Source organism: Oncorhynchus masou, chromosome 10 (genome assembly GCF_036934945.1).
Source record: "Oncorhynchus masou masou isolate Uvic2021 chromosome 10, UVic_Omas_1.1, whole genome shotgun sequence".
Taxonomy (NCBI): domain Eukaryota; kingdom Metazoa; phylum Chordata; class Actinopteri; order Salmoniformes; family Salmonidae; genus Oncorhynchus; species Oncorhynchus masou.
Window position 1 is genome coordinate 8477913 of NC_088221.1, and position 24737 is coordinate 8502649.

At 43.5% G+C, this 24737-nt stretch overlaps 1 protein-coding gene across 3 annotated transcripts in view; it reads left to right on the top strand.

Annotated features, from left to right (window-relative positions):
* Positions 1–24737, top strand: part of hecw2a (HECT, C2 and WW domain containing E3 ubiquitin protein ligase 2a) — a 50463-nt gene that overhangs the window by 22551 nt on the left and 3175 nt on the right. For 2 of the 3 annotated variants that reach the window (XM_064975749.1, XM_064975748.1), the window contains exons 6-29: positions 336–505; positions 975–1114; positions 3269–3369; positions 7178–8025; positions 10156–10456; positions 10726–10818; positions 11544–11694; positions 11872–11978; positions 14966–15090; positions 15461–15646; positions 18693–18827; positions 19476–19578; positions 20352–20448; positions 20573–20656; positions 20787–20872; positions 21160–21280; positions 21716–21829; positions 21987–22139; positions 22330–22428; positions 22828–22957; positions 23171–23317; positions 23819–23933; positions 24208–24293; positions 24602–24714. In XM_064975749.1, the coding sequence (XP_064831821.1) occupies positions 336–505; positions 975–1114; positions 3269–3369; positions 7178–8025; positions 10156–10456; positions 10726–10818; positions 11544–11694; positions 11872–11978; positions 14966–15090; positions 15461–15646; positions 18693–18827; positions 19476–19578; positions 20352–20448; positions 20573–20656; positions 20787–20872; positions 21160–21280; positions 21716–21829; positions 21987–22139; positions 22330–22428; positions 22828–22957; positions 23171–23317; positions 23819–23933; positions 24208–24293; positions 24602–24714 (3805 nt within the window). The remainder of the gene's footprint in view (positions 1–335; positions 506–974; positions 1115–3268; positions 3370–7177; positions 8026–10155; positions 10457–10725; positions 10819–11543; positions 11695–11871; positions 11979–14965; positions 15091–15460; positions 15647–18692; positions 18828–19475; positions 19579–20351; positions 20449–20572; positions 20657–20786; positions 20873–21159; positions 21281–21715; positions 21830–21986; positions 22140–22329; positions 22429–22827; positions 22958–23170; positions 23318–23818; positions 23934–24207; positions 24294–24601; positions 24715–24737) is intronic. The other variant, XM_064975750.1, reaches the window with a different exon arrangement.

Genomic DNA, 24737 nt, shown 5'->3' on the forward strand with positions numbered 1-24737 from the left:
AGAAGATGGGCTCATTGTAATGGCTGGAATGGAATAAATGGAATGGCATCAAAGCCCGTCCTCTTCTATCTCCACCCACTAGCCCCCTCTGGTTGGCAGTTTAGCCTCCAATTTTGTTTTGTCAAAGCCTTAGACAATGCTCAGTGAAGGACCTGGGGCCGTACTGTATGTATAAGAGTCTCAGAGTCGGAATTTGGATCTATGATCAGGTCCCCTGTCCATATAGTCTCATTTATTGTTCTCTAAAAGACTAAACCAATCCTGACTCAGCACTCCTACTCTGATACTGTTGATACATACATCCCCTGATGTGATGATAATCTTCCTCTGTGTAGATATGCGTGCGGTGGGGCTGAAGAAGGGAATGTTCTTCAACCCGGATCCCTACCTGAAGATGTCCATCCACCCTGGGAAGAGGAGCGGCTTCCCCACCTTCAGCCACCATGGACAGGAGAGACGCTCCGCCATCATCGCCAACACCACCAACCCTAAGTGGCACGGAGAGGTGATCTATATTCCCTATTATTTACAAAATTGTGAAGGTTAGACATTTGAAATCAATATGGCTGAAGAGACTAGGTCAGGGATTGGTAAATTTGATAGGGGTGGGGGGCACACAATCTGAACTCCTCATGAGGGGCTGCTGTGGCTTGCGGGTCTGCGTATCCACATCCATACCCACACATGCATCCGCTAACCTTTTGGGGTTGCCCATCCCTAGTCTTCCAAATAAAGAGTTAATGGGGAGCCGAGCAAGGCTTTCCCTTTTTGTGTCTCGCTTGGCGTCTCAGATGGTCGCTGTCCACTGTCATGCTGAACTTCAGAATTCTGATTAAGTTGCTGTCCACTTAAATTGGACCTGAACCCTTGATAGCCGCAATTCACTTCTTGTTAACCATTAAAAATATATATTTTTGGAAAAAGCCAGCTCATAGAAACATGTTCTAACAGTCTGTGTCTCCCTCCCTCTGTAGAAATACACTTTCGTAGCACTGATGACAGATATTCTGAACATCGAGGTGAAGGACAAGTTTGCCAAAAGTCGACCAATCATCAAGCGCTTCCTTGGTCAGCTGACTATTCCTGTCCAGAGGCTGATTGAGAAGATACCTGGGTAGGTAAAATGGCAAACAGACGCACCCATGCATACACTACCGATCAAAGTTTTAGAACACCACCTCAAAGGTTTTTCTTTATTTTTACTATTTTCTACATTGTAGAATAATAGTGAAGACATCAAAACTATGAAATAACACATACAGTGGGGAGAACAAGTATTTGATACACTGCCGATTTTGCAGGTTTTCCTACTTACAAAGCATGTAGAGGTCTGTAATTTTTATCATAGGTACACTTCAACTGAGAGACGGAATCTAAAACAAAATTCCAGAAAACCACATTGTATGATTTTTAAGTAATTAATTTGCATTTTATTGCATGACATAAGTATTTGATACATCAGAAAAGCAGAACTCAATATTTGGTCCTGTAGTTCTTGACCTGGTTTTCACAGGGATTTTGGCCCACTCCTCCATACAGACCTACTCCAGATCCTTCAGGTTTCGGCTGTCGCTGGGCAATGCGGACTTTCAGCTCCCTCCAAAGATTTTCTATTGGGTTCAGGTCTGGAAACTGGCTAGGCCACTCCAAGGCCTTGAGATGCTTCTTACGGAGCCATTCCTTAGTTGCCTTGGCTGTGTGTTTCTGGTCGTTGTCATGCTGGAAGACCCAGCCACGACCCATCTTCAATGCTCTTACATGGCCCCTTCCATCCTCCCCCCGGTGCAGTCGTCCTGTCCCCTTTGCAGAAAAGCATCCCCAAAGAATGATGTCCACTTCCGTGCTTCACGGTTGGGATGGTGTTCTTGGGGTTGTACTCATCCTTCTTCTTCCTCCAAACACGGCGAGTGGAATTTAGACCAAAAAGCTCTATTTTTGTCTCATCAGACCACATGACCTTCTCCCATTCCTCCTCTGGATCATTCAGATGGTCATTGGCAAACTTCAGACGGGCCTGGACATGCACTGGCTTGAGCAGGGGGACCTTGCGTGCGCTGCAGGATTTTAATCCATGACGGCATGGGTGTTACTAATGGTTTTCTTTGAGACTGTGGTCCCAGCTCTCTTCAGGTCATCGACCAGGTCCTGCTGTGTAGTTCTGGGCTGATCCCTCACCTTCCTCATGATCATTGATGCCCCACGAGGTGAGATCTTGCATGGAGCCTCAGACCAAGGGTGATTGACCGTCATCTTGAACTTCTTCCATTTTCTAATAATTGCGCCAACAGTTGTTGCCTTCTCACCAAGCTGCTTGCCTATTGTCCTGTAGCCCATCCCAGCCTTGTGCAGGTCTACAATTTTATCCCTGATGTCCTTACACAGCTCTCTGGTCTTGGCCATTGTGGAATGGTTGGATTCTGTTTGAGTGTGTGGACAGGTGTCTTTTATACAGGTAACGAGTTCAAACAGGTGCAGTTAACACAGGTAATGAGTGGAGAACAGGAGGGCTTCTTAAAGAAAAACTAACAGGTCTGTGAGAGCCGGAATTCGTACTGGTTGGTAGGTGATCAAATACTTATGTCATGCAATAAAATGCTAATTAATTACTTAAAAATAATACAATGTGATTTTTTGTTTTAGATTCCGTCTCAAACAGTTGAAGTGTACCTATGATAAAAATTACAGACCTCTACATGCTGTGTAAGTAGGAAAACCTGCAAAATCGGCAGTGTTTCAAATACTTGTTCTCCCCACTGTATGGAATCATGTTATAACCAAAATAGTGTTAAACAAATCTAAATATATTTGAGATTCTTCAAATAAGCTGCCCTTTGCCTTGATGACAGCTTTGCACACTCTTGGCATGCTCTCAACCTGGAATGCTTTTCCAACAGTCTTGAAGGAGCTTGTACATATGCTGAGCACGTGTTTGCTGCTTTTCCTTCACCCTATTTGAAGAATCTCAAATATAAATATATTTTGAATTTCTTTAACACTTTTTTGGATACAACATGATTCCATATGTTTTATATTACAGTTTTGATGTCTTCACTATTATTCTACAATGTAGAAAATAGTAAAAAATAAAATAAAGAATGAGTAGGTGTTCTAAAACATTTGACTGGTAGTGTAGGTGTTCTTACTGACACTCAAGTATACCCATGTTCATAATTGTTGATTGTTCACTGTACTTTATCATTGCCTGTTCACTACAGTTGAGTGATTGCCTTTGGTTGTTTTGTATGTTCGTCCATCTGTCTGTTTTCAGTGTCCAGCCTCTGAGCTTCTCTCTGTGTCGACGGTTGCCCACTGAGCATGTGAGTGGCCAGATGCAGTTCAAAGTGGAGCTTACATCCACTGGACCTGACGGTGAGGACCATTACCTTTTAATGTATTGTGTTTAACAACTATATTAAAGTACAGTTGTGGCCAAAAGTTTTGAGAATGACACAAATATTAATTTCCACAAAGTTTGCTGCTTCAGTGTCTTTAGATATTTTTGTCAGATGTTACTATGGAGTACTGAAGTATAATTGCAAGCATTTCATGAGTGTCAAAGGCTTTTATTGACAATTACATGAAGTTGATGCAAAGAGTCAATATTTGCAGTGTTGACCCTTCTTTTTCAAGACCTCTGCAATCCGCCCTGGCATGCTATCAATTAATTTCTGGGCCACATCCTGACTGATGGCAGCCTATTCTTGCATAATCAATGCTTGGAGTTTGTCAGAATTTGTGGGTTTTTGTTTGTCCAGCCGCCTCTTGAGGATTGACCACAAGTTCTCAATGGGATTAAGGTCTGGGGAGTTTCCTGACCATGGACCCAAAATATTGATGTTTTGTTCTCAGAGCCACTTGCCTTATGTTTTTTTAATTTGATTTTTTATTTCACCTTTATTTAACCAGGTAGGCTAGTTGAGAACAAGTTCTCATTTGCAACTGCGACCTGGCCAAGATAAAGCATAGCAGTGTGAACAGACAACACAGAGTTACACATTGAGTAAACAATAAACAAGTCAATAACACAGTAGAAAAAAAGGGTCTATATACATTGTGTGCAAAAGGCATGAGGAGGTAGGCAAATAATTACAATTTTGCAGATTAACACTGGAGTGATAAATGATCAGATGGTCATGTACAGGTAGAGTTATTGATGTGCAAAAGAGCAGAAAAGTAAATAAATAAAAACAGTATGGAGATGAGGTAGGTATAATTGGGTGGGCTATTTACCGATAAGACTATGTACAGCTGCAGCGATCGGTTAGCTGCTCAGATAGCAGATGTTTGACGTTGGTGAGGGAGATAAAAGTCTCCAACTTCAGCGATTTCTGCAATTCGTTCCAGTCACAGGCAGCAGAAAACTGGAACGAAACGCGGCCAAATGAGGTGTTGGCTTCAGTGATGATCAGTGAGATACACCTGCTGGAGCGCGTTGCCACCGTGACCAGTTAACTGAGATAAGGCGGAGCTTTACCTAGCATGGACTTGTAGATGACCTGGAACCAGTGGGTCTAGCGACGAATATGGAGCGAGGGCCAGCCGACTAGAGACTACAAGTCGCAGTGGTGGGTGGTATAAGGTGCTTTAGTGACAAAACGGATGGCACTGTGATAAACTGCATCCAGTTTGCTGAGTAGAGTGTTGGAAGCTATTTTGTAGATGACGTCGCCGAAGTCGAGGATTGGTAGGATAGTCAGTTTTACTAGGGTAAGTTTGGCGGCATGAGTGAAGGAGGCTTTGTTGCGGAATAGAAAGCCGATTCTGGATTTGATTTTCGATTGGAGATGTTTGATATGGGTCTGCAAGGAGAGTTTACAGTCAAGCCAGACACCTAGGTACTTATAGATGTCCACATATTCAAGGTCGGAACCATCCAGGGTGGTGATACTAGTCAGGCGTGCAGGTGTAGGCAGCGAACGGTTGAAAAGCATACATTTGGTTTTACTAGCATTTAAGAGCAGTTGGAGGCCACGGAAGGAGTGTTGTATGGCATTGAAGCTTGTTTGGAGGTTAGATAGCACAGTGTCCAAGGACGGGCCGGAAGTATATAGAATGGTGTCGTCTGCGTAGAGGTGGATCAGGGAATCGCCTGCAGCAAGAGCAACATCATTGATATATACAGAGAAAAGAGTCGGCCCGAGAATTGAACCCTGTGGCACCCCCATAGAGACTGCCAGAGGACCGGACAGCATGCCCTCCAATTTGACACACTGCACTCTGTCTGCAAAGTAGTTGGTGAACCAGGCAAGGCAGTCATCAGAGAAACCAAGGCTACTGAGTCTGCCGATAAGAATATGGTGATTGACAGAGTCGAAAGCCTTGGCAAGGTTGATGAAGATGGCTGCACAGTACTGTCTTTTATCGATGGCCGTTATGATATCGTTTAGTACCTTGAGCGTGGCTGAGGTGCACCCGTGACCGGCTCGGAAACCCGATTGCACAGGGGAGAAGGTACGGTGTGATTCGAGATGGTCAGTGACCTGTTTGTTGACTTGGCTTTCGAAGACCTTAGATAGGCAGGGCAGGATGGATATAGGTCTGTAACAGTTTGGGTCCAGGGTGTCTCCCCCTTTGAAGAGGGGGATGACTGCGGCAGCTTTCCAATCCTTGGGGATCTCAGACGATATGAAAGAGAGGTTGAACAGGCTGGTAATAGGGGTTGCGACAATGGCGGCGGATAGTTTCAGAAATAGAGGGTCCAGATTGTCAAGCCCAGCTGATTTGTACGGGACCAGGTTTTGCAGCTCTTTCAGAACATCTGCTATCTGGATTTGGGTAAAGGAGAACCTGGAGAGGCTTGGGCGAGTAGCTGCGGGGGGGCGGATCTGTTGGCCGAGGTTGGAGTAGCCAGGCGGAAGGCATGTCCAGCCGTTGAGAAATGCTTGTTGAAGTGTTTGATAATCATGGATTTATCGGTGGTGACCGTGTTACCTAGCCTCAGTGCAGTGGGCAGCTGGGAGGAGGTGCTCTTGTTCTCCATGGACTCCATGTGCTCCATCATGCTGGATCATCATGCTGGCATTGTTTGTCACCAAACTGTTCCTGGATGGTTGGAAGAAATTGCTCTCGGAGGATGTGCTGGTGCCATTCTTTATTCATGGCTGTGTTCTTAGGCAAAATTGTGAGTGAGCCCACTCCCTTGGCTGAGAAGTAACCCCACACATGAATGGTCTCAGGAATGCTTTACTCTTGACATGACACAGGACTGATGGAAGCGCTCACCTTGTCTTTTCCGTACAAGCTTTTTTCCGGATGCCCCAAACAATCGGAAAGGGGATTCCTCAGAAAAAGTGACTTTACCCCAGTCCTCAGCAGTCCAATCCCTGTACCTTTTGCAGAATATCAGTCTGTCCCTGATGTTTTTCCTGGAGAGAAGTGGCTTCTTTGCTGCCCTTCTTGACACCAGGCCATCCTCCAAAAGTATTTACCTTACTGTGTGTGCAAATGCACTCACATCTGCCTGCTGCCATTCCTGAGCAAGCTCTGTACTGGTGGTCCCCCGATCCCACAGCTGAATCAACTTTAGGAGACGGTCCTGGCGCTTGCTGGACTTTCTTGGGTGCACTGAAGCCTTCTTCACAACAATTGAACCGCTCTCCTTGAAGTTCTTGATGATTCGACAAATGGTTGATTTAGGTGCAATCTTACTGGCAGAAATATCCTTGCCTGTGAAGCCATTTTTGTGCAAAGCAATGATGACTGCACACGTTTTCTTGCAGGTAACCATGATTGACAGAGGAAGAACAAGGATTCCAAGTACCACCCTGCTTTTGAAGCTTCCAGTCTATTATTTGAACTCAATCAGCATGACAGAGTGATCTCCAGCCTTGTCCTCGTCAACACTCACACCTGTGTTAACGAGAGAATCACTGACATGATGTCAGCTGGTCCTTTTGTGGCAGGGCTGAATTGCAGTGGAAATGTTTTTGGGGGATTCAGTTCATTTGCATGGCAAAGAGGGACTTTGCCATTAATTGCAATTCATCTGAACACTCTTCATAACATTCTGGAGTATATGCAAATTGCCATCATACAAACTGAGGCAGCAGACCTTGTGAAAATTAATATTTGTTTCATTCTCAAACCTTTTGGCCACGACTGTACACACTGATGAATTGTAATGTAATAATAATCAAGGTATTACAAAATTATAAATTTTTCTCTCTGTCATGCTCAGGGGCCTCACTAGACTTTATCATCGGTGTGCCCAATAATGGGGCCCCGGGGACTCCTTCAGATGACGAGGATCTGCCGCATCCACTCCCAGGGGTGGTCACTGGAGGCCCCTCCCCTACTGGCTCTCTGGGCTCTCAGAGGTCCTGGGAAGGCGGGGCCACAGCTTATCCAGTCCCAGACTACAGGGACTTCAGCGGTACAGAGGGCGGAACCACAGAGGGCGAATCCTACTCTGGCCCTCAACGGCTGCAGAGGTCCCTAAGTGAAGGCCTGGATGCCATCGAGGCCCCCAAGGGTCCCGGAGAGAGGCCTCTAGGCGCTGCCTCCCCGAAGCTGCGGTCTAGCTTTCCCACTCACACACGTCTCAGCGCCATGCTGCACATTGACTCGGATGAAGAAGAGGAGCGCTCGGGGTCCACTGACATCTACCCGGTGCCCGGGTCCCCCCTGCTGCTCAACGGCGGCCATGAAGAAGATCTCTTCCCAGAGCTACAACAGGACTCTGACACTGAGCAGCCTCAGCCCAGGGTGGAGGGTGATGAACAGGAGGGGGTAAAGGGGGAAGAATGTGCCACTGGTGGTGAATCTTATGTGGCCCCTGAGTTAGACCTGGCCCTCGACTTGGAAGACGCCTCCGAGCCTGATGTTTTCTCAGAGGTGGAGGAAGTTCCTTTCTTCTCAGAGGTGCTGTCCCAGAGTCTTTTGACTGAGGTCCTGGAGGGGCCAGAAGAGGGCCAGGGGCCCGCTGACGACCCCTTGTCGGAGATTGACTCATGCTCCATGGCAACAGCCCCACAGACAGTCTTCTCTTCTACAGAGAGTTGCCAAATCACGATGTCCACAGCTCAGGTGAGTGTGACTGGTGGTGCAGTAAGTAGATCTTAAAGGCCCAATGGCTAAATTTAGCTTGAGAAATAGTTTTCTGCCACAATGTTTTGGGGGCCCATTTTACATTAAGGTATTTAATTATTATTCAGACATTTTTTGAGATTTATAGAAAAATGACTGCCATTTTTCTATAAATCTCAAAAAATGTCTGAATAATAATTAAATACCTTAATGTAAAATGGGCCCCCAAAACATTGTGGCAGAAAACTATTTCTCAAGCTAAATTTTTGATAGGACTGTCTGGGAGTGGTCTGAATGGGGAGGGGAAAACTGAAAACTAGCTGTTATTGGCAGAAAGGTTTGGAGCTCTCTTTGTTATTGGTCTATTAACCAATTGACCATATAGTGATCTCACCATGGAAATCCAGAACTCCCGCTCATGCAAACCTGCTGATTAGAAGGTCCTGTGTAGATTGTATTTTTAAGAAGCAACTATGAGGAAATAACACTGATCCAATGTTTTCACACTTTTACAGTGTTAGTTTCATCAGCTGTTGTACAATATGTGTAACATATACACTGGGAGTCAGGAAGCAGGTGCAGAAGGTGAGTTTAATGATAAGAATAAGGCAGAAAACAGAAACGTACTGAACGTGGCCAAAACCAATACTGCCTGATGACTGAGGCTACTGAGGACAAAATAAAGGGAGCTTAATCAAGGTGATGATGAGATCCAGGTGTGCGTAACAAGGGGAAGCAGGTGTGGGTAAGGATGGTTGCCAGGACCGGTGGTTAGTAGACCTGCGACGTCGAGCGGGAGTAGGTGTGACAATATGATACAAAACACAGGAAAAACTGAATGTTGACTACACTGATCTTTTAACCTGTGGTTAAAAGTTCTCTATGCAATATTTCCACCTTAAATAGCCTATAGTACATCTCTAGTACTAAGTAAAATAATAATCTTGGAAATCCTGAACTAAAGTATTGCGTAATTGCATTAGATTATCTATTAAATTCTGGGGACAAATGTGTGAAAATATACTACAACAAGGAGTGAAAGCAGGGCGGTAGCTCCACCGCCTCTCTTTACAGGCAAGTCTATGGGAATGTCCAATGAATGTGGATGCTTTTCTTACTTACAATAAAAGTGACTCCAAAATGACACAACATTATTTACTATTTAGTTCTTATTGGGTACAACATAATCCAAAGAAAACAACAAAAATAAACTGCAAATGCATCCAACAAGTTTGTAGAGTCACAAGCATGATGTTGTCATTGTGTGCAAGGAATATGGGACCAAATACTAAACTTTGGGGGGGAGAGAAACGGCTTAGAGCTAAGCACAGGCAAAATCCTAGAGGGAACCTGGCTCAGTCTGCTTTCCAACAGACACTGAGAGGCAAATTCACCTTTCAGCAGGACAATAACCTAAAACGCAAAGCCAAATATACAATGTAGTTGCTTACCAAGACGACGTTGAATGTTCCTGAGTGTCCTAGTTGCAGTTTTGACTTAAATCAGGTGGAAAATCTATGGCAGGATTTAAATGGATGTTTCGCAATGATCAACAACCAACTTGACAGAGATAGAATAATGTGAAAATATTGTACAATCCAGTTGTGCAAAGCTCTTATAGATTTACCCAGAAAGACTCACAGCTGTGATCGCTGCCAAAGGTGTTTCTAACAGGTATTGACTCACAAATACTTATGCAAATTAGATATTTCTGTATTTCTAAAAACATGTTTTCACTTTGTCATTATGGGATATTGTGTGTAGATGGGTGAGAAAAACACAATGTAATCCATCTTGAATTCAGACTTTAACACAACAAAATGTGGAATAAATCAAAAAATATGAATTCTTTCTGAAGGTACTGTACATCTGGTTTGGACTGTAGTATTGGTAAAAAAAAAGTTGCGTAAACACAGAATGCCTTTCGAGATAATGCTGGCGGGTTAACACAAATGCTAACAATGTCAGTTTAGTGTTGTAGGTGTGCAAATATTATTCACCAAAGCAAATAAGGTGCATTAACAGCATTTATTAACGCTCCACTACATCCCTGGTCCTAACCCACCATTTGGGAAAGAACACTCTGACCTCATCGGCCTTCATGCTGTTGGATGTCTTTGGGCTTTGTAGGAGGCGGATGCAGGGGCAGAAGCTGCCATTGACCCAGGAGGAGATACCATCACCGACAACTCACCCACCAGTCAGCATGTAGACGATGAGGGAGATGAGCAGACGCCAGCCAATGAGGTTGAAGGAGATGCTCCATCAGCCAATGAGCTGGAGCCAGGAGAGGAGATAAGTGAGCTTAGGCGGAGCTTGCAGGCATCTGGGAGTGTGTCCCAGGATGAGGTGGGGGAGGAGCCAAGGCAAGCGGGAGATGCAGGAACTGTGGATTCAGATGCAGTTACCACGGAGACGGATGGAGAGGACGGTATGTAACTACCACCTTTTTAAAAATATTTTTTTTGTTACGCATTATTTTACAGTCTGATGTTTACCTGATATTTACTTTTAAATGGCATTCTGAAATGATTATCTATTTTGCGTCCTTGGGATTCATTAAAACATCTCCATACTCCCCTACCTGGAACAATCATTAAATATTATTCCCTCATTCATCCAGTAGAAACAAATAGTGAATTACAATAAAACTGTAAAAGGCTATGTGTTCTGCCTTTCCTGAATGTTGCGTATGCTCAGGTGCTCAACTGAACGGTCACGCCGTTCACTCGCTCCCCACAGTGCGCCATGACATCCACCGATACCAACGAGTGGACGAACCCTTACCTCCTAGTAAGTGTCTCTGTACATACTACCTCTGTAGGTATTTGAGGTGAAGGAAGATGACAAAAGAGAAAGAAAGAAAGCTTGATATAGTATGTGTATTTGTCTCGATAGAGAGCATTTGTTTGTACCTGTGCCATACTGGCTTCTGTGACAACATGCGCAACAACTGTTTAAAAGTTAAAAAGTTGTTTTCTTCTACTACTTCGATGAATCGGTAGACTGAAAGGGTGCATACTTCCACCTAAAGTGTACTGGTATAAAGCCAGGATTTGTGATTTACTGCCACCTACAGTTATAAAATGTTTGCTCAGGAATATAGTTAATTGGCTGATCTCTCCTTATGACCTGGATGGAAATATGTGATCTTTCCTTAACCCATACTGTACTTCAAATTGGTGGAATTCCTCAATGGCGCTGCCCATGTTAAAACACGCTTTGGGGCACTAGAGCTGTCTTAGAAAAGTGGGCCTAATCATAGACTAAGTCCTATGTGCACAATGGTCTACTGTATGTTTGTTATTTCAAGGTGCAATGGTTGGATGTTAGAATGCATCCGTGCATGTCAACCATGTTTGAATTCAGTTTGGCTGTGACTGTTTGTGCATCCCAAGTAGCACTCTATATTCCCTATGGGCCCTGGTTAAAAGTAATGCAGTAAAAAGTAAGTGGGGTGCCATTTGGGACGTTACCTGTGTCTTAAATGTAAAGCAATGTGTTTGTTCTCCTTACAGACTGGGAGGCGAGGATCGATAGTCACGGTCGTATTTTCTTTGTGGATCATGTGAACCGGACCACCACGTGGCAGCGCCCCACCGGACCACCTGCCCCCCAGGGCCTGACCCGCTCCAACTCCATCCAACAGATGGAGCAGCTCAACCGCAGGTCTGTGTCGTGTGTCGTGTGTCGTGTGTCGTGTGTCGTGTGTGTGTGTGTGTATATATACATACACACCCTCTCTCTCTCTCACACACACTCACGTGCACACATACTTTTGTAACTTCAGTCCTCTGTATTTCCCCTTCACACCCATTTCTGTGTCTCTGTATTTTTCTCCATCAGGTATCAGAGCATAAGGAGGACGATGACCAGCGAGAGGTCTGAGGAGAACACAGTTGACCTCCCGCCAGAGCTCACAGAGAGTGACCTTCTACCCCAGACCATCCCTGGTGCGCTAGTATAGTCACACACACACACACACACACACACACACACACACACACACACACACACACACACACACACACACACACACACACACATCCAGCTTGTGAGTCTATAAACTTGTAGGCTGCATTTGCTATTTGTTTTGGATGTGTTTCAGATCATTTTTTTGTCCAATAGAAATTTATGGTAAATAATGTGTTGTCATTTTGGAGTCACTTTTATTGTAAATAAGAATTCATGTGGACGCTACTATGATTACGTCCTGAATGAATCATCAATAATGATGACTGAGAAAGTTAGACAGACAAATATCATCCCCTGAAAAGATGCTAACCTTCACTGACTGTTATAGTAACGGTGAGAGGTTATCATGTCTTGGAGGTAATGATATTTGTGCTTCTGTGACTTGATCACATTTATTTAACCTGTTGTTATATGTGTGAAATTAGTTTCGGTGTAGTTTAGGTTCAGTTTCGAGACAATTATCATGGTGATTATTAACTGGGTAATGCACTTTCAACTGTTGGGAGAAGCTTCAGCAGTTATAGTGTAAAAAGGATAGTTCAGCTAAATTACATATTGGTTTCCTTACCCTGTAAGCAGTCTATGCATAAGGTATGACAGCAATCCCTGCTTTGGTTTAGTTTACCTGGCACTATTTCTACATGTTAATGTTTTAGCATTTGTGGCACAAATCTCATTCGAGTCATGGGATCAATATTAGCATTTTTCACGCATGTTCAAATCATCTATTTATTAGTGACTGTTGAGCTTCACAGTTAATTTTAGATACTTTTGGATGATTTGGACATGATGCGCTAAAAATGCTTATATCGGTCCAATGGCTTGAATGGGATTTGTGCCACAAATGCTCATACATTAGCATGTGGAAACGGAGCCAGGGAAACTAAAGCAAAGCGTAAAATGCTGTCATACCTTGTCTATTGACTGCAATCAGGGTAAGGAAACCAGTGTCATTTTGTAATTTGGGTTAACTATTCCTTTAAAAAGACAGTGTATAATTTCCAATGTAATGCATTTCAATAGGAAAACAGCTTATTTACATAATGTAAAAATAACATATATTCTACAAATGACTTAATTTCAATGACAGGTATTTGTATCAACATTTTAGCTTTTTATAATAAACATATGTATTTACAGGGTTACATATTAATTTTTAGGCCACAACGTGCTTCAGAAGTATCTAGAATTCATATAGGCTATATCTATTTTTATTTATAGCCCTAGCGCGTGCGCACACTCTCTCTCTCACTCACACACACAGTCTCGTATAACTAAGTCCCATTCCAAATCCTATTTTCCCTAACACTAACCTTAACCCCTAATCCTAGCTCCTAACCTTAAAACAAACCCTAGCGCCTAACACTAAAACAAATTCCTAACTCCCCTAGAAGTAGCATTTGACCTTGTGGGGACCAACAAAATGCCACCAGTTGGTAAAAAAAAATGTAATCTACTATTTTACTCACACACCCTTCCCAACATCTCAAAGAAATGTCCTCTCACTGTAAACTACGTTTATTTTCAGCAAACATAACGTGTAAATACTTGTATGAACATAACAAGGTTCAACACCTGAGACATAAACTGAACAAGTTCCACAGACATGTGACTAACAGAAATGGAATAATGTGTCCCTGAACAAAGGGGGGTCAAAATCAAAAGTTACAGTGAGTATCTGGTGTGGCCACCAGCTGCATTAAGTACTGCAGTGCATCTCCTCCTCATGGACTGCACCAGATTTGCCAGTTCTTGCTGTGAGATGTTAACCCACTCTTCCATCAATGTCACCTGCAAGTTCCCGGACATTTCTGGGGGGAATGGCCCTGGCCCTCACCCTTTGATCCAACAGGTCCCAGACGTGCTCAATGGGATTGAGAATTGGGCTCTACGCTGGCCATGGCAGAACACTGACATTCCTGTTTTGCAGGAAATCACGCACAGAACGAACAGTATGGCTGGTGGAATTGTCATGCTGGAGGGTCATGTCAGGATGAGCCTGCAGAAAGTGTACCACATGAGGGAGGAGGATGTTTTCCCTGTAATGCACAGTGTTGAGATTGCCTGCAATGACAGCAAGCTCAGGCCAATGATGCTGTGACACACCACCCCAGACCATGACGGACCCTCCACCTCCAAATTGATCCCGCTCCAGATTACAGGCCTCGGTGTAACGCTCATTCCTTCGACGATAAACGCGAATCCGACTATCACCCCTGGTGAGACAAAACCGCAACTCGTCAGTGAAGAGCACACTTTGGCAGTCCTGTCTGGTCCAGTGACGGTAGGTTTGTACCCATAGGTCCTCACCAGTTATGTCTGGTGACCTGCCTTACAACAGGCCTACACGCCCTCAGTCCAACCTCTCTCAGCCTATTGCAGACAGTCCGAGCACTGATGGAGGGATTGTGAGTTCCTGGTATAACTCGGGCAGTTGTTGCCATCCTGTACCTGTCCCACAGGTGTGATGTTCGGATGTACCGATCCTGTGCAGGTGTTGTTACATGTGGTCTGCCACTGCGAGGATGATCAGCTGTCCGTCCTGTGTCCCTATAGCGCTGTCTTTGGTGTCTCACAGTACGGACATTGCAATGTATTGCCCTGGCCACATCTGCAGTCCTCATGCCTCCTTGCAGCATGCCTAAGGCACGTTCATGCAGATGAGTAGGGACCCTGGGCATCTTTCTTCAGTAGGAAGGCCTCTTTAGTGTCCTAAGTTTTCATAACTGTGATTTTTTAATTGCCTACCGTCTGTAAGCTGTTAGTGTCTTAACGGCCGTTCCACAGGTGCATGTTCATTAATTGTCTATGGTTCATCGAAAAGGCATGGGAAACAGTGTTTCAACACTCTACAATGAAGATCTGTGAATTTATTTGGATTTTTACTAATTGTCTTTGAAAGACAGGGTCCTGAAAAAGGGACAAAAAGTTTATTCTACTCTTACTCTTGTTTTGTGTGTTGTAGAGTACAGGAGAGAGAGTGCGGTGGGTCACTCCAGCTCCCGGTCGCGTCTCTCTCTGCTGCTCCAGTCCCCCAGCGCAAAGTTCCTGTGCAGCCCAGACTTCTTCACCATGCTGCATTCTAACCCTGTGAGTCTGGCTGCACAGGCCCTCAACCCTTACCTTTCACATTCTAATGGATCACCTTTGATCCCCCAGCTCTCACTTATCACGTCATATCTCTCAGTAGTTAACAATTTGCAAAAGTGTGTGGTAAGGGAACAGCTTTTTGGAATGAAATGCTGTTTTCAAATGTACGTCAAATGTTGCGTTGATCAGGTTAATTTAAGTAGAACAATGAGGTATGCTACCTGGGATTTAATTTCCCATTATGAGTCATCATTCTTCCCTTAATCTGCGTTTTATCAAAGCAATGACAACCCTATTTACAGAAGAGCCTGGAATTTCACATGTCCCTCTTTGATGACCTCATCAATCTGTTCCCTCCCTCCCTCCTCAGTGTGCCTACCGCATGTTTACGAGCAACACTTGCCTGAAGCACATGATCAGTAAGGTGCGTCGGGACGCCCACCACTATGAGCGCTACCAGCACAACAGGGACCTGGTGGCCTTTCTCAATATGTTCACCAACAAACAGCTGGAGCTACCCAGGGGCTGGGAGATGAAGCACGACCAGTCCGGCAAGGTCTGAAAAAATGTGTGTGTGGGGGTGGTGTGTGTGTAAATGTTTTAGTTTGTGCAATGACGTGAATATACAGTGCATTCGGAAAGTATTCAGACCCCTTGACTTTTTCCACATTTTGTTACGTTGCAACCTTATTCTAAAATGGATTACATACACTTTTTCCCCTCATCGATTTATATACATGATGACAAAGCAAAAACAGGTTTTAAGAATTTTATGCCAATGTATAAAAAAAAAACGTATACCTTATTTAAATAAGTATCCAGACCGTTTGCTTTGAGATTGCTATGTTTCCATTGATCCTCCTCGAGATGTTTCTACAACTTGATTGGAGTCAACCTGTGGAAAATTAAATTGATTGGACATGGTTTGGAAAGGCACACACCTGGTCCCACATTTGACAGTGCAGGTCAGAGGAAATACCAAGCCAGGTCGAAGCAATTGTCCATAGTAAATGGAAGAAGTTTGGAACCACCAAGACTCTTCCTAATGCTGGCTGCCTGGCCAAACCGAGCATTCGAGGGAGGAGGGCCTTGGTCAGGGAGGTGATCAAGAACCCAATGGTCACTCTGACAGAGTTCCTCTGTGGAGATGGGAGAACCTTCCATAAGGACAACAATCTCTGCAGCACTCCATCAAGCAAGCCTGTATGGTAGTGGCCAGATGGAAGACACTCCTCAGTAAAAGGCACGTCAGCCTGCTTTGAGTTTGCCAAAAGGCACCTAAAGAATCTGACCATGAGAAACCAGAATCTCTGGTCTGATGAAACCAAGATTGAACTCTTTGGCCTGAATGCCAAGTGTCACGTCTGGAGGAAACCTGGCACCATTGCTACGGTGAAGAATTGTGGCGGCATCATCAATCTGTGGGGGATGTTTTTTCAGCAGCAGGGACTGGAATACTAGTCAGGATTGAGGCAAAGATGAACAGAGAAAAGTACAGAGAAATCCTTGATGAAAACCGGCTCCAGAGTGCTTAGGACTTCAGACTGGGTCGAAGGTTCACCTTCAACAGGACAACGACCCTAAGCCCACAGCCAAGACAACGCAGGAGTGGTTTCGGGACAAGTCTCCGAATGTCCTTAAGTGGCCCAGCCAGAGCCCGGACTTGAACCCGATTGAACATCTCTGGAGAGACCTGGAAATACCTGTTCAGCGACTCTCCCCATCCAACCTGACAGAGCTTGAGGATCTGCATAGAAGAATGGGAGAAACTCCCCAAATACAGGTCTGCCAAGCTTGTAGCGTCATACACAAGAAAACTCGAGGCTGTAATCGCTGCCAAAGGTGCTTCAACAAAGTACTGGGTAAAGAGTCTGAATTTTATTTTTATTCATCCGTATTGTGTGTAGGTTGATGAGGGAAAAAGTGTATTTAATCAATTTTAGAATACGGCTGTAACATAACGAAATATGGAAAAAGTCCAGATGTCTGAATACTTACTGAATGCACTGTATAATATATACAGTACCAGTCAAAAGTATGGGTATACTCATTTTCAGAGTTTTTCTTTATTTTTTACTATGTTCTACATTGTAGGATAATAGTAAAGATGTCAAAACTAGGAAATAACACATATGGGGTGTATGATTAAAGTGATTGAAGAATCTCAAATATATTTAGATTTGTTAAAGTAGTCACAATTTGCCTTGATGACAGTTTTGCACACTCTTGAAATCATGAGGCTTCATTAAAAGTTAATTTGTGGAATTTCTTTCCTTCTCAATGCCTTTGAGTCGATCAGTTGTGTTGTGACAAGGCATGGGTGGTATACGGAAGATGGCTCTATTTGGTAAAAGTCCAAGTTCATATTATGGCAAGAACAGCTCAAATAAGCATAGAGAAATTACAGTCAATCATTACTTTAAGACAGGTCAGTCAATCCGGAAAATGTACAAACTTTGAAAGTTTCTTCAAGTGCAGTCGCAAAAACCATCAAGCGCTATGATGAGACTGGCTCTCATGAGGACCGCCACATGAAAGGAAGACCCAGAGTTACCTCTGCTGCAGAGAAAAAGTTAATTGGAGTTACCAGCCTCAGAAATTGCAGCCCAAATAATTGCTTCACGGAGTTCAAGTAACAGACATATCTCAACATCAACTGTTCAGAGGAGACTGTGAATCAGGCCTTCATGGTTGAACTACTGCAAAGAAACCACTACTACAGGACCCCAATAATAAGAAGAGACTTGCTTGGGCCAAGAAACATGAGCAATGGACATTAGACTGGAAATCTGTCCTTTTGGTCTGATGATTCCAAATGTTGAAATTTTTGGTTCCAACCGCCTTGTCTTTGTGAGACGCAGGGTAGGTGAATGGATGATCTCTGCATGTGTGGTTCTCACCGTGCAGCATGGAGGAGGAGGTGTGATTGTGTGGGGGTGCTTTGCTGGTGACACTGTCTGTGATTGATTTTAGAATCCAAGGCACACTTAACCAGCATGGTAACCACAGTATTTTGCTGCGATACACCATCCCATCTGGTTGCGCTTAGTGGGACTATCATTTGTTTTTCAACAGGACAATGACCCAACATATCTCCAGGCTCTGTAAGGGATATTTGACCAAGAAGGAGAGTGTTGCAGTGCTGCATCAGATCACCTTGCCTCCCCAATCACCCGACCTCAACTCAATTGAGATGGCTTGGGATGAGTTGGACCGCGGAGTGAAGGAACAAGTGCTCAGCATGTGGGACTGTTGAAAATACTGTTTGAAAAGCATTCCAGATGAAGCTGGTTGAGAGAATGCCAAGGGTGTGCAAAGCTGTCATCAAGGCAAAGGGTGGCTACTTTTGAAGAATCTCTAATATAATATAATATAATATTTTGATCAACACTTTTTTTTGGTTACTACATGATTCCATATTTCTTTTCATAGTTGTGATGTCTTCACTATTATTCTACAATGTAGAAAATAGTAAAAATACAGAACACTTGAATGAGTAGGTTTGGCTAAACTTTTGACTGGTACTGTATGTACACCTGCTTGCATATACAGTAGTTTCTTTATCTATCTTACTGTACGTGGCTGGCTGTGTGTTTTCACAGCCCTTCTTTGTGGATCACAATCGTCGTTCCACTACCTTCATCGACCCACGGCTCCCCCTCCAGAGTGCACGCTCCACTGGCCTGTTGACCCACCGCCAGCACCTCAGCCGCCAACGCAGCCACAGCGCAGGCGAGGTGAGAGACTACTGCTGCATTCACACAGGCCACTTAAAAAAAGTCTGACTGGACTGCATGACGGCATGCTAACTCGTGGACTAACCTACATGTGGCTTGGAAATTTTCCTGGCATGTTTGAATTCATATAGCTGGTTTGAAGAACATGCCAACTAACATCCAAAAAAGAAAATACCTCTACAGTGGATGATATTGTCCGTTGGCCTCATCAGAATTTGCCATTGTCTTGCTGAAATAGTTACATCTGGTTTCATCTTGCCGTAATAAGTCGACTATGTGAACGCAGCAAACTGCTGTACTACTGCACCACTAATATAGGCTTGAGATCAGCTCTAAATCTAGTCTATTACACTCACTCACCACTGACACACTAGAATACTGACCTGTGATCATCACTAAGACTAGCTGGTTTAATAAGACCTATATCAATCATAATGCTAATTAGCAAGACTAATACTAGGTTAATAGAATGGACAAAAATTCATAATATATCAAAAAGATTGAAATGGTTCCTTAACCTCCTAAAATGGGTGTAAGTAGTATGGTTTTCAATAGAAACAATGACAATGCTGGGTTTATGGCTGGGAGTGATTGTGTCAATTGGTAGCAGCAGAGGGATCCGTCCTGACTCGGAGTGTCCCCTTGCAGGTGGTAGATGACACGCGACACTCCAACCCACCTGTCATGCCCCGCCCCTCCAGCACCTTCAGTGGGTCCACTCGCAATCAATACCAGGACCTCGTGCCTGTAGGTGAGTACACACGCATGCACTGTGGCCTAGCAGTTAGTGTTGGGCCAGTAACCAGAATATTGCTAGTTTAAATCCCTGTGCGGACAAGGTGAAAATTCTCCCCTTGAGCAAGGCACTTAACCCTAATTGCTACACTTAAAGCTACAATTTGGTATATGACCAAATACACATAGAAACATGAGTTATAGACTTCCATTCCATTCATTGAAAGCAAGTCAAGAAGAGGTAGATCTATGTGTGCTATTTCTATGCTTCCCGTTCTGATGTTTTTGTTGTTGTTGTCTTTTACTGTACTTTCGGTTTTGTACAGCAGCTTGAAAACAGCTGAATAAACAATATTTTAGTTATGGAAAATCTATTTCACAGCGGTTTAGATGGTACAATGATTCACCACACAATGACTGCTTGTTTTGTCACAAAACTGAAATTAGGCAATTTATTAGAATTTTAGCAACCCGAAATGGTGGAGCAATTTCTGCATAGTGCATCTTTAACCCTAATTGTACCAAGGGTCCCTGGCCACGACCCCACTCTCTGAGGGTGTCTCAAGGGGAGTTGGGATATGCAAAAAAAATGTCCGTTTCACCCCTCAAACTCCTACAGGTTACCGTAATACAAGTGTGTACAAGTGTATACAAGTGTGTACATGCAGTGAAACAGGAAGAATTTAAGCACCCTCTATTTAAACTTTTTACACACACGTGCTATATACAGGGCTAACTTATGCACTAATAGACACAGTAATGTTGATATTTACACGGGTCTCTCCCCAGCCTACAATGACAAGATTGTGGCATTTCTACGGCAACCAAACATCATTGAGATCCTGCAAGAGAGGCAACCAGAACTCGTCAGGAACCACTCACTCAAGTAGGTCACCCCAATCACCATGGGAACCCTTTAGTCAGATATTTAACCCTTAATCTTAACCTCCTAAATGTATTATGATTATGCCAAACAGCAGTATCACGAATGTTAACGTGTTTGTCTGCAGGGAAAGGTTACAGTTCATTCGCAGCGAGGGTGTTTCTGGGCTTGCTCGTCTCTCTAGCGATGCTGATCTAGTCATTTTGCTCAGGTGGGACCTTTGTGTGTCTTTATGTGCTAATGTCTATTTGTGGTTGGTGTATGTTTGTGTGTACGAGAAGGTATTGCGTGTCTGTCTGTCTGTGTGAGAGTGAGAATTTAAGTACTCCTCTCTCCCTTAGCCTGTTTGATGAGGAGGTCATGTCCTATGTGCCACCTGCTGCCTTACTGCACCCTAGCTACTGCTCCTCCCCTCAAAGCTCCCCTGGTGAGACCACACACACATATATTTTCTCCTCATGCCCTTCTTCTTCCCTTAGTCTTGCTTCTAATCAAAACTATCCATCCAAGAAAGGGCAAGATAATGAGAAAAAGCCTTGAGCCGTAAAAATTGCTTAGCGCTCTCAATTAGTGAAGTTTTGTGTTTTTTTTCTGAACCAAATCTATGCTAATAAAAGTTGTAATAATGAGATACAATTACGATATTCTGAGGAACTTGTGTATTTTTTTTGTCTACTTTTCATTCTCCTCTTCCTCCTCCCGCCCCATTCTCAGGTACTCAGAGAGCTAATGCACGTGCCCCTGCCCCGTACAAACGTGACTTTGAGGCAAAACTGAGAAACTTCTATTGCAAGCTGGAGACAAAGGGCTATGGCCAGGGACCTGGGAAAGTCAAGTGAGTACTTGATGACGTCATTCAACAGGTTGAGAGAACTGCTAAATTTCAGCAGTAATTCTGACATGGAATCACTGGTCACTTTAGTAATGGAACACTAGTCTCTTTAATAGTGTTTACATACTGATTTACTCATTTCATATGTATATACTGTATTCTATTCTGCTGTATTTTAGTCAATGCCACTCTGACATTGCTCATCCTAATATTGATTTATTTCTTAATTCCATTTTACTTTTAGATTTGTGTGTATTTTTGTGAATTGTTTGGATCTGCATTGTTGGAGCTAGGAACACAAGTATTTCGCTACACCCGCAATGACATCTGATAAATATGTCTATGTGACCAATAAAATTAGATTTGTTCATTCCTAAACTGTGTGCGTGTGTGCTGTGCCTGAGTGGGTTCATGACTGGCTGTTTTTCCTTCTTCCAGATTGATCGTTCGTAGAGATCACCTGTTGGAGGATGCCTTCAATCAGATCATGTGCTACTCCCGCAAAGACCTGCAGAGGAGTAAGCTGTATGTCAGCTTTGTGGGAGAGGAAGGGTGAGTGTTGCCTTTGTAGTTTAGGTCTTTTAATATTTTCTACACATTACCTTAAGTTTGCTCATTTTGCATCGGTTGTTATGTTGTCTCTGTGTACATTGTTTATTTTCCATAATCTCAATACATGATTTATGAAACGTGTGTGTGTGTGTTATAGGCTGGACTACAGCGGCCCTTCGAGGGAGTTCTTCTTCTTGGTGTCAAGGGAGTTGTTTAACCCTTACTACGGTCTGTTTGAGTACTCTGCCAATGACACCTACACTGTGCAGATCAGCCCCATGTCTGCCTTCGTGGACAACCATCACGAGTGGTGAGTGACAAGTTTACACTACCATGATGGTTAGACGGATGGATGGATGGACAGGCGAGTGGTCGGATTTAGGAAGACAGACATGCTTTAGATAAAATAAGGATCAAAGACGCAGATAGAACCTATAATAACATCTGACTTGTCATCGTATACTGTACATACTGTACCTAGCAATGTTGCTGTCTTCCAGGTTTCGTTTCAGTGGGCGTATCCTGGGCCTGGCTCTGATCCACCAGTATCTGTTGGATGCCTTCTTTACCCGCCCGTTCTACAAGGGCCTGCTGCGTATGTAAGTTTCTCAATCAGGTTCTCTTAGCTAGCAAATTGCTAAGGATCCTATCACGATGAACACCACATTTTTATATGTCTGACAATGCAACCACCCTTATATGTCTGACAATGCAACCACCCCTGCAACCACCAAATTGCCAGTTATGCTTTAGCATAAAATAAATTATATGACAAATAGACACCTCACTATTTTTTAGGTAGTAACTACTGAACTGGAAGAAGCTGAACAGACAGGATTTGGTTAGATTGATTTGACTTTTTAGTTATTCAGTTACCATGCTTTCATTATGTGGTTGATATACACTCTGGAAAACATCATGCTAAATTACTAAAATGTTAATATAAGACTTAGTTATGAGCTACATTTTTCACCTCTGTTGACCTTTGACCCCTACAGCCCATGTGACCTGAGTGACCTGGAGTTCCTGGACGAGGAGTTCCACCAGAGTTTACAGTGGATGAAGGACAATGACATCGAGGACATGCTGGACCTCACCTTCACCGTCAACGAGGAGGTCTTCGGGCAGGTCTGTGTGTATGCTTGTGTTTTGAATAATGAATGTATTATATGTATCTTCAATCATTTTAGACTACATACACTACCCTGCATTTGATATTTAATTGCTTGTTGCAATGTGTTGTATTTGGGGGTGAATCCTGACTTTACTTAGTCATTCATTGATGTCAATGGTAAGGTAGGATTCACCCTATATTGTGTTTCTATCTTTACGGCCCTATAGATCACAGAGAGAGAGCTGAAGCCAGGCGGTGCAGGTGTTCCAGTGTCGGAGAAAAATAAGAAGGAGTACATTGAGCGCATGGTTAAGTGGCGCATCGAAAGGGGTGTGGCTCAGCAGACTGAGAGCCTGGTGCGAGGCTTCTATGAGGTAGGGCTCTGTGTTTTGCGCAATCATGTGACATAGCAAGATTTTATCCTGTATTTTAAGCCTTAGCCAGAAATTAGAATTACAGCAAAATCTAAGCAATTGTCTGAGGATAGTGCTGGAACATCTGACATAAAAAGAAAAGGGGATAGTTTGATGAAAAAGCTTTAAATAAAGGTTAAAATCCATGTTGTGACATAGTTACACAAAACACGGGGCCCTATGACATCACACACATCATTGATAATGGTCCATCATTGTCATATGTATTGGTCAAGTGGCATTGTATCTGCATAATGATGCAGCGCTACGTCAGGTATTGTGTAATAGATAATGATGCAGCAAGTGGTAATTTATCTGAAATAGATAATCATGCATGCCAATAACAATTAATGTGGTTACTCCTAATGTATTAGGAGTATATTAGTATTGTGATATGTCTTGGCCAGGTGGTAATGTCTCTGTAATAGAAAATGTTTCAGAATTGTGACATGTGTTGGTCAGGTGGTGGACGTGAGGCTGGTGTCTGTGTTTGATGCCAGAGAGCTGGAGCTGGTGATTGCTGGCACTGCAGAGATCGACCTGGCCGACTGGAGGAACAACACAGAGTACAGAGGAGGTAGAGACAGAGGAGCAGCGGGGGGCAGTTTTAGCCTTGGAGAGTCAGACGGTGTGGGGGCATATTTTTCCAGCCAACTAGTAACGCCCCTGATTATATTAATCATCTAATGCTAGTCTTTAAAGATTTAGATCATGACTTTGATGGAATCAGGTGTTACTGCTTGACTCCGCACAACTCATGGGCACCACTTTTGTTACAGATTGTGCTTCTAAGAAGATCAGGCTTATTTTGGACTATGGCTGATCGGTACACCTTTCATCCTTCTCCCTAGGTTACCATGACAAACACATAGTCATTCGCTGGTTCTGGGCAGCAGTGGAGAGGTTCAACAATGAGCAGAGACTCCGACTGCTGCAGGTACTACTTTTCAAGGGACATTCCAATATAGTTTGATACTGACGAAAGGCTGAGCTCTCCAGTCTTAACTTTGCTAACTCTTTATTTTTCAGCTCTGTTTCCACTGGTATTTATCTGGTATTGAAGGTGATATTATTTGGTAACATTTGGAACTTCGTGGTACAATTAATCCCCTAGTAACCGATAAATAATTCCGGGTAATATTGACATAATTGCCCTGTTAACATGTAGTTTCTCAGCGAAAACCTGGTCATTAGGCACTGTAAAATAAATTGTTACCTAAATGGGGATTGTATATGTCTCCTTAGTTTGTGACAGGCACCTCCAGTATTCCCTATGAGGGCTTTGCCTCCCTCAGAGGTAGCAATGGACCACGAAGGTTCTGTGTGGAGAAGTGGGGTAAAATAACCTCCTTACCCAGGTATAGTACACCCCTCTGTCTGT